Source organism: Zingiber officinale, chromosome 8A, assembly GCF_018446385.1.
Source record: "Zingiber officinale cultivar Zhangliang chromosome 8A, Zo_v1.1, whole genome shotgun sequence".
Taxonomy (NCBI): domain Eukaryota; kingdom Viridiplantae; phylum Streptophyta; class Magnoliopsida; order Zingiberales; family Zingiberaceae; genus Zingiber; species Zingiber officinale.
Genome location: NC_056000.1, coordinates 9,270,015 through 9,280,351, shown reverse-complemented (window position 1 = coordinate 9,280,351; position 10,337 = coordinate 9,270,015). Strand labels below are relative to the sequence as shown.

At 36.7% G+C, this 10,337-nt stretch overlaps 1 protein-coding gene across 3 annotated transcripts; it reads right to left on the bottom strand.

The window, feature by feature from the left end:
- Positions 1–9,843, bottom strand: LOC122012309 (anthranilate phosphoribosyltransferase, chloroplastic-like). 3 transcript variants are annotated; one of them, XM_042568801.1, is made up of 11 exons: positions 9,724–9,843; positions 9,319–9,556; positions 9,077–9,245; positions 8,827–8,988; positions 8,664–8,747; positions 2,873–3,061; positions 1,740–1,830; positions 1,541–1,600; positions 1,269–1,387; positions 373–507; positions 1–239 (listed from the first exon to the last, which is right to left on the bottom strand). In XM_042568801.1, exons 2-11 carry the CDS (start codon positions 9,321–9,323, stop codon positions 231–233), a joined length of 1,023 nt encoding a protein of 340 aa, XP_042424735.1. In that variant the 5' UTR covers positions 9,324–9,556; positions 9,724–9,843; the 3' UTR covers positions 1–230. The 3 variants fall into 3 exon arrangements, with proteins under 3 accessions (XP_042424735.1, XP_042424733.1, XP_042424734.1); XM_042568799.1 differs by having other exon boundaries at positions 9,077–9,220; XM_042568800.1 differs by lacking the exon at positions 2,873–3,061 and having other exon boundaries at positions 9,077–9,220.
- Positions 9,844–10,337: the final 494 nt, after the last annotated feature.

The following is a 10,337-nucleotide window of genomic DNA, read 5'->3' as shown; positions in this document are numbered from 1 at the left end:
GCATCCCAATCACGACAGATAAACAGGGTTATCCACATTAATCAATATTCCACAATTATTCAAGTTGAACATTTATTGCATTGATAAATATAATATCACTCGGCTTCACATTCTACCTTTACCTCAGCATGTCCCGACGAGGAAGTCGAGTAATTTATTGCAGATAGATCCAGCAACTAGGCTTTTTAAACCAATCGAGGAGCTGATCATAGAGACCGCAAATTTGCTTATCATGGCCTCTGTATACAACAATGCAAATGTGAGAAAATTTTAGAGGATAAAAGTATCCATGCACACAAAGTAGCAACGAACTACTTTTTTATGAGCAAGCAGAACCGAAACAGCAAAACCAAATAGAAACTATTAACCAACATTGGAGACTGCAATCCAGGAAGCTAGCGTGTTGATGGCGTTCCCAGATCGATGCGTCTCTTGAGCTAGTGCTACACCATCACTAAAGTTACTCACATGGCCGGTGACGAGAAGAGCAGCTGCGGCATTGAGAACCTGCATCATTGGCGCGATTATAAAGAGACCAAATGCAAGCACAGAGATCTTCTTAGTATACTTCTATTCAATCTGATGTAAGTTTCAGTAAACTCTAGCCATTGCTATATTCAACTTGAATAATTGGGAAGCTTTTAAATTTGATCAAGCAAGAATGTTAATGTAGAGGATTTGGGGCAAATAACAGCAGCCAATCAAAAGGATAAGAGAGAACGAAGTAACAAAAGAGCAACTTCATTCACAAAAAACAAAAATAGTATGAAGTGCAAAGCTTTCAATTGGAGGTTCTCAACATAAACTTATTAACATAGTTCTACCTTCTACATATAATAGAATATCAAAACAACAGTTTTCTACTTAAGCTACAGCTAGTATATAACTTCAAGTAGTTTTAATGTTGGCAGAGAATTAAAAAAAATGTCTAAAGAAACTGATCAGCAAAAATAGAAGACTCCTGTAGCTGCTAAAATTGAAATTTTCATTATTAAATTACCACCAATCAGTTTATTTGCAAGATTACTATGACTTGTGGGAAAGATGCAACCACCCATTTCCATGCAATAAGATGATGCAACAAAACCCCTAAAGGATAAATTGGCTATGTAAAGAGTAGAAAGCCTATGAAAACTAGCTAAGCTAGCCAGTATTCTGTAAAAAAAAAAGTCATTTTGCTTTGGAATTTACTTTAAAACTGAAGAGACATGTTGCTGCTGAGAAAATTGAAACAGCAACTAAAATTGACAAAAAAGGAACTGCCTTACAAGTGCATCAGCAATTGGCCCCTTTTCACCGGACAATACTCTTCTAAGAACTTCTGCATTAAACTGTGGGCCGCCTCCTTTAAGATCTTCTAGAGTGCAACGAGGAATACCAGAGTCCACTGCATCACCATGTATTTCATTTACTAGGAAACTACAGGGGGCTTAAAGATTATAGGAATGGGATAACACATTATTATTACAGTTTGAGAGTTTAGTTTTGATTCAGTCAAATTATAATTATCTGGAAAAAGATGCACAAATGAGTAGCCTACACGGTTCAAAGTATAGTTTGTTTATTGCTGTCGGAGAGACATCAAGGAAATATCCAGATCCTGCAGGGAAAATCAGTTTGTAACATAATCAGTAAAAAAATTGAAACTGTATTGGATGAGAAAAAAAAAGCATGGACACTAGTTCCAAATTAGATAAAAGCTAAACCAAAAAAGGTTCACTAAAAAGATTTGATCATACCAAGTGGACTTATCTCATCTAAACCTTTAGAATGAACTACTAATGCTCTCTTCATTCCAAACTTCTGCAATGCTTTAGCCATTTTGTGTACCTGATCAAGATAAGAAAGAATTCAGCATCCATAATTTTCCTTCATTATCTAAACATGTAAAGTTGTTGCAACGGTAAAGTTGTTGCTTTGTGACCTAAAGGTCACGGGTTCGAATCCTATAAACAGCCTCTTGCAAAAAGCAATATAAGGTTGCGTACAAGGGATCCTTCATGACAGGAGCTTCATGCACCGGACTGCCCTTTTATCTAAACACGTGGGAATAATTGTATTTTTTAGGAGAAACTAATAGTTGAAGATTTAATTCTTTGCAACCACTATGATCTAAACAAATAAAAACACTTAGGCACAAATATTGTACCATAAGTGCAAATACTTTGGAATTCTTTTCCTCTCCACAACCTGAATTTCCCTAAGGTGATCAGATATAGGCGTTATGTGACCTTACCAAACATATTCTCAGACATTTGTCCATGTGAGACAAATGGAAGCAGAGCATCATACCATCAATAGACACCTTCACGTTCATCATGACTTAGAGGTATAGGCCTGCTCAGAAACTACATGGAATTGGAATGAAATTCATTCCATCCCAAAATTATTAGTCATTTGAGAGGTGAACACCATTAGAATATATAGGCATATGGATTACCATACTTATTCATCTCAAACTAATGGACATGACTCATTCTAGCTTTATAAATTTTATCACCAAAAAGTAATTATGTGTAACTATAATCAAGAGAGAAAATAAACTGAGATGATATGATATATCCAAAGGCGACCAATAAATTTTATAGATACAAGAGTTAAATCAATTAGAGTAAAAGGTGTAATAGGTTGGAGGAAGGCCAAAGAAAATACTAGTCAATATACTAAAAGATGATTCGAACAAATTTAAACATTACTAATGGTATAATTTTCAATTAATTTAATGGTAAGATAAAATTCATTCAGTGAACCCCAACCCCAAATAGTTTTGACATACAAAGCTTGATACTAATGATGATACCGAGTTATTCTAATTGATTGAAACAAAAACAATTCAAACTCTGATAAATTATGACAGACAAAATTTACTTACTATCTCTTCTTGGTATACACCAACAACCGCGTATGGCACTCTTGCTGGATTCAACATTGGACCCAAAATGTTGAAGATAGTCTTCACTTTAAGCTTTTTCCTGACAGGACCAACTATTTTCATTGCTGGGTGATAAAGTGGGGACATCATGAACCCTATACCTGCTTCCTTCACACAGCCTTTTACCCCCTTTTGCAGATCAAAACATGAAAAGAAACACATTTGAATATTTATATATTGCATTATACTGTTTGAAACATATAAATCGTATTTCATTTGCTTATAACATATTACTTGTTGGGAATTTAATGTCAATGAAAAATTAAATCTTGATCGTTGGATCAAGATTGGCAAATCTTTTTCATCCAACTTGAAAGGTTTAAGTGTCTTTGGATGACTCAATCTCATTCATTGATTTCTAAAGGGTGGCATCTAATGAAGAGGTAGTGTGTCTCTTGAAAGGATGCGATCTACATCATCCAATTCAAAATGGATGGATGAGATCTTATTGAACCAAGATGTTCTTATAACCCTTCATTTAGTATAAATAAGATCCCTCACATTTTCATTTCAATCACTCAATTCCTTCCAAGCAAAGCAAGCATTGTATTCCAAACTTGCATTGAAGAGTTCGAGAAGTTTCTTCGGTTCGGAGGTCTTGCGATTTGCAGTGCTACTATCACAAGATAAAGTCGTATCTTGGGAGACGATTGCCGTGTTCCGTGAGCACCGTGTGCGGGGCAAATTCGTCTTAAAGATATAGAGTCTAGCTCCAGCCTCGACTTTGCTAAATTGGTGTTATACTGTCATTCTGCCCGTGCTCAGATTGCACCACAACAAGATCCCAACAATTTTAAACGAATTTATTCATGCAGTCTTAATGGATTCATCATCGACGGCTCCTGTTCCACTAGCGCACGACGAGAAGCTAGAGAAGTTTACAGGTATGGATTTCAAGAGGTGGCAGCAAAAAATGCTGTTTTACCTAACCATGTTGAACCTTGTGAGATTTATACGTGAAGATGCACCCTCCATATCTCAAGACAAGACTGATAAGATAAGAGGGGGGCATATGATGCTTAGGGACATAGTGACTTCTTATGTCGAAACTATATTCTCAATGGCTTTGACAACACATTATACAACGTGTATATTCCAATGATAACTGCAAAGGAGTTATAGGAATCTCTCGAAAGGAAGTACAAAATAGAAGATGTCGGACTGAAGAAATTTCATCATTGGCAAATTCTTAGACTTCAAGATGATTGATTCCAAAACTGTGACAACTCTAGTCCAAAAGTTGCAATTGATCTTACATAATCTGCATGCCGAGGGCGTGACAGTGAAAGAATCCTTTCAAGTTGTTGCGATAATCGAGAAACTTCCACTTTCGTAGAGGGAATTGAAAAATTATCTAAAGCACACGGCAAAGGAGATGAGACTTGAGGATCTGATTATAAGAATGTGGATTGAAGACAATCGCAAGCAATCAGAATCAATAAAAATGTCTATATTTACAAAGGCAAATCTACTGGAATCAAATACTTACAAGAAAAGAAAATATCCCGACAAAAGACAGAGCTAAGGGAGGGCCAAGAAGTTCCAAGGAACATACCACAGTTGTGGCAACCAAATTACAAGGCTAAAGACTACCGACGTCCAAAGAAAGTCACTCAAGTGCACATGACTGAAGATAAGTCAATGCCAATAGATATATCAGAATTAGACCTGACTGTTATTCTATTAGAAGCCAACTTGGTGGACAATCCAAGGCAGTGGTGGGTCGATACTGGTGCCACACGGTACATTTGATCTGACAAGGCCCAATTTTCAACTTATGCCTTATTAATATGAGAAAACTAATCATGAGTAATTCTGCAACTTCCAACATTGTTGGTCTTGGCAAGGTGGTACTATCAGGCAAAGAAGTGACACTAATTGATGTACTTCGTATTTCCGACATTCGAAAGAATTTAGTGTCAGGGTCGACTCTTGTTAAAGCTGGATTCAGGCTAGTGTTTGAGTCAAATAAATATATATTGACAAAAAATGGTTAATTCATAGGCAAAGGGTTCATGGAGAACGGTTTATTCAATATGAATATAATGGTTTTACACCGTGAATTCAATGACAATAAAATTATAAATTCAACTTATTTGGTCGAGTGTTCTAATTTATGGCGTGTTAGACTTGGACATGTAAATTATAATACTTTGCAACGACTTGTGAATTTAAATTTATTACCAACATTTAATGTTAATCCAATACATAAATGTGAAATATGTGTTGAAGCTAAAATGACAAAGTCGTCTTTCCATTCAGTGGAAAGAAGCACGGCCCCTCTAGAATCAATTCACAATGATATATGTGACTTAAAATTCGTGTAAACTAGAGGAGGCAAAAAAAAATACTTTGTTACTTTTATTAATGATTGCACTAGATACTGTTATGTGTATCTATTAAAAGACAAAGATGAAGCCTTAGAAGCATTCAAAAATTACAAGAATGAATTTGAGAATCAAATTAGTCAATGAATTAAAAGAATTTGAAGTGATCGAAGAAGAGAATATGATGGTCCATTTGATGAATTTTGTGCAGAATCTGGTATTACTCATCAAACGACAACTCCTTACTCTCCTCAATCAAATGGGATTGCCGAGCATAAAAATCGAACTCTTGAGGAAATGGTAAATGCTATGTTGATAAGTTTGGGTTTACCCCATAATTTGTGGGAGAGCTATTTTATCGACAAGTCATATTCTCAATAAAATTTCTCAAAAAAAAAAAAGAAGATAAAACTCCTTATGAGTTATGAAAGGGTCATAAGCCCTCTTATAAATATCTGAAAGTGTGGGGTTGTTTGGATAAGGTGGAAGTGCCTAAGCTAAAGCAAACCAAATAGGACCAAAGACAATCGATTGCATTTTTATTAGATATCTTTCCTTGCAAAGATAGGAAAGAGGAAAGTTCAAATAAAAGAACTTATGAAATTATGAGTAAAGATAATCTTGGAAATAATGAAGAACCAAGATGTAATAAGAGGGCCAAAATAGTAAATTCATTTGGTCCTGATTTCATGACTTATATGTTGAAAAATGAATCAAGGACAATAAGTAAAACCTTATCAAGTTCCGAGGCTCCCTTTTGTAAAGAAGCCATCAATAGTGAAATAAATTCCATCATACAAAATCATACTTGGGAATTGGTGGATATTCCACTTGGAATCAAGCCTTTAGAATGCAAATGGATCCTAAAGAAGAAATATAAGGCTAATGGAACTAGTAAAAAAATACAAGACAAAGCTAGTGGCAAAGAGATTCAAACAAAAGGAAGGTCTTGACTTCTTTGATACCTATTCACTAGTAAAAAGAATCACATCCATTCGAGTACTCATTGTTATTGATGCAATACATAACCTTGAGATACATCAAATGGATGTGAAAATAGTCTTTCTAAATGGTGAATTAGAAGAAGAAATATATATGGAGCAACCTAAAGGGTTTGTGGCTCTAAGACAAGAAAATAAGGTGTGTAGACTCGTGAAATCACTATATGGGCTAAAACAAGCACCAAAACAGCAACATGAGAAATTTAACAAAACTATGATGTCAAATGGTATTAAAAAAATGAGTGTGATAAATGCATATATATCGAAGGCACACCTGACTCGTTTGTCATTATCTATCTATATGTAGGCGATATGCTCATCATGGGTAGTAATCATGATATAATCATGACTACTAAGAAGATGTTGACCAAAACTTTTGATATGAAAGATATGAATATAGCGGACGTTATACTCGAGATTAAGATCGATAAAACATTAAATAGAATTATCTTTTCACAGTCTCATTATATTGAGACAGTACTAAGAAAATTTAATGTATATGATCTTTCCCCTGTGAAAACACTGATGGACTTAAGCTTGCACTTAGCTAAGAACCATGGTGAACCTGTATCCCAATTGAAATATTCGAGGATAATTGGTAGTTTGATGTATATCACTAACTACACACGTCCGAATATTGCCTATGTCAACAAATTAAGTAGATTTACAAGTAATCCAAATGATAACCATTGGAAGACATTAATAAGGGTTCTTAAGTATTTAAGATATACCTTAGAGTATGGATTACATTATACTAGAAGGCTATTGTAATGCAAATTGGATATCTGATAAAAAAAACTCCAAATCCACCAGTGGATATGTATTTACCATTGGTAGTGCAGCAGTGTCATCAAAATCCACGAAACAAACTTGCATAGCTCGATCAACTATGGAATATGAGTTTATAGCCTTAGATAAAGCTGCAGAAGAAGCTGAATGGTTTCGTAACCTCTTAGAAGATATCCCATGTTGGGAAAAATCAGTGTCTGCCATGATGATATGTTGTGATAATCAATCGGCAATTGCAAGGACACAAAATAGCTTGTATAATGGTAAGTCACAATATATTCATCGACAATACAATACCATCAGGTAGTTGATCTCTAGCGGAGTTATCTCTGTCGATTATGTCAAATCGAAAGATAACTTGACTGATCTGTTTACAAAAAGTTTGAATAGAGATCAAAAATATTGCACATTAAGAGGAATAAGATTAAAAATCTACAAACAAGAACATTCATAGTGGTAACCCAACCTTGGTGATTGGAGATCCCAAGATTTTGGTTCCATGGGACAACGAAATTATGAAAGTTCAAATGAACACTTGGACTAGTTCCCCTCTCATTCCTAGGATAGAAAAATGCTACCTACGATATGTAGTAGGGTTAAATTATAAACTTTTAATAACTCCTATACTTAAAAAAGTATAGTATGGTAGGATATTCTTTATAAGAGGTCACCTATATAAATATGAAGACGGGCTGCTTCAATGAAATACTTATGAATCCAAGATGTTATCCATGGTCAAAACGGGCAAAACAATGAGAACTATAAAGAAGTGAGAAATGTTATTGTGTATGTATCATTGCCTTGGTTTACACGGACAGCTGAGTAGTTCAAGACATCATGTTCACTAAGCAGCCTAGTAAATCTGATAATACTTTACTACGGAAGGTTCAAAGCCACAAGCTACCTCTCCTGATGCAATAATCTTTCAATTGAACTCTCCTTAGGTGATAACATAAATGCATTAATTTTCATTCATATAGGGGATTGTTGGAAATTTAATATAAATGAGAAATTAAAACTTGATCATTGGATCAAGATTGACAAATCTTGTTCATTCAACTTGAAAGGTTTAAGTGTCCTTTGGATGGCTCAATCTCATTCATTGATTTCTAAAGGGTGACATCTAATGAAGAGGTAGTGTGTCTCTTAGGAAAAGATGTGATTTACATCATCAAATTCAAATGGATGGATGAGATCTAATTGACCTAAGGGATTCTTATACCCCTTCATTTAGTATAAATAAGATCCCTCGCATCCTCATTTCAATCACTCAATTCCTTCTAAGTAAAGCAAGCATTGCATTCCATACTTGCATTAGAGAGTTCGAGAAGCTTCTTCGGTTCGGAGGTCTTGAAATTTGTAGTGCTACTATCGCAAGATAAAGTCATTGTATCTTGGGAGACGATTGTCGTGTTCCGTGAGCACCATGTGCGAATAAATTCGTCTTAAAGATATAGAGTCTTAACTCTAGCTTTGATTTCGCCAAAGCGGTGTTATACCGTCATTCTGCCAGATTGCACCACAACAAGTTCCCAACATTACTAGTTATAGTTGAGAGAGGATTAAGAAAAAAAACCAGGTTTTAGGATAAAGAATAGTTTCCTAGAGTACTACCTCAGGGCCTAACTGGATATTCACCCCCAGCGCCTCCAATACATCGGCGCTCCCACAGGCAGAGGAGCTGGATCGATTACCTTGCTGCACGAATAGGGAAGTATCTTTATTATTTGCCTGTGTATATTGTTTACGCCCTTTACGGATCATGAACCTGTTCTACCTTTGCAACATTCAGACCGGCTGCTGCAGCGAGTATAGAGGCTCCGGTGGAAATATTAACCGTGTTCGCCCCATCTCCGCCAGTACCAACAATGTCAACTGCATCATCAATTCCATCGACCTTCACCGCGCATCCTATCATCGCCCTCGCCAATCCAACAATCTGTTTAGTTAAAAGAAAGAAAAGGAAGCCCATAAGTTGCCCCTTGTGGAATTACAAGATCCAAAGTCTAACAAAGTTTTAGGCATACCTCCTCGAAGGTCTCGCCTTTAGCGCGCAAAAGCACGAGGAAGGCGCTAATTAAAGCCTCGTTCGCTTCATTGAGCAAAAAATTAAGGCACGCTTCCGCCTCTTCTTCCGCAAGATCGTTTCGATTTATGAGCGATTCAATTACCTGAGCGTCGCAATGTTCGAAAACCCTAGCTTATAAAGAAAAATAATAAAGCGGACGAAAGGAACAAGGCCAGAAATCAATCACAACGAGAAGTTCACCTCATTGAACCGGACCTCCAAAGGGCGGCGCAGTGCGGCGCTTGTGGTCGACAAAGCCGTCAGGGGTCGATTATCCACAAATATGCTACCGCGCGAAGCAGATGGAAGATTGAAGAAGCATCGACGAGGTTGCCAATTCGAATGCTGGCTGCGCCCCCCGGAACCGCAGAGAGAAGACGCCGACCAAGAAGAGGTCAGCTTTCCGCAAATCGACGCCATTGACATCGACTGATCCTGTCTGAAAACAAAATAAAAAATGTTCAGAACATTCTACAGCTCTTGGTGCTATGGAGTAGTATTTATCGAAGTGGCAGAAGAAAGGGCAAAGATGCCAATTGCCGAACGGGAGAGTAATGAATACAACGACGAACCAAGCGCAAAAATGGAATGGATTGAATTGGTTACCGAGATTAGATAGTCGGAGACGTTTTGGAGAGACCGATGGGACTTCGTTTTTTTTGAAGGGCGACGACAATGGAAACCCGGCCGGGAGATAAGGGAGGGAGGGAGGGACTTCGTTTTTTTCCATTCAGAAACAATGGTACCGACAAAAGTTTCTTTATGCCAAGAGTCAAAACTCACGGGTAAAACTTAGGCACTAAGTTGGAATCACACATGGTTTATCTGCTGCAAAAGGAAGCCTGATCCCCTTGTGCACAATACACAGCCCATACAACGTAAGTTAGACACAGCCTATATTCTAATCTTCTATTAATATGTGAGTATTAAGGTTTAGAAAATACAGTAAGTAGTATGAGTTGAAATGGTGTAGAAATTTGTATAATTAATGGTACCATTATGTAGAGCGCATGACCTGATCCGGGAGTTGCAAGTGGAGAATGGGGTGTAATTCCGCCCAATGTTTTGCTGCTGAACCATGGCATACCATTGACCCTCCTCATTAGATGGAGTTTATTATGTCATTTCTTCTTTAGAAAGAAGGTTGCTTCATGGGAAGATGAATATAGAGAACAATGAGTTGTAATCAGGTCTGTAGCATATATTAGTATGTCCTTTCT

What these genes read in the sequence shown, in the direction of transcription:
- LOC122012309 (XM_042568799.1), bottom strand. Translation starts at nt 9,543, where the DNA reads ATGTCAATGGCGTCGATTTGCGGAAAGCTGACCTCTTCTTGGTCGGCG. An exon ending in TGGAGGTCCGGTTCAATGAG is followed by an intron (nt 9,221 to 9,318) that starts GTGAACTTCTCG and finishes TGCGACGCTCAG; the next exon opens with GTAATTGAATCGCTCATAAA. An exon ending in GTGTATACCAAGAAGAGATA is followed by an intron (nt 1,831 to 2,872) that starts GTAAGTAAATTT and finishes TATCTTGATCAG; the next exon opens with GTACACAAAATGGCTAAAGC.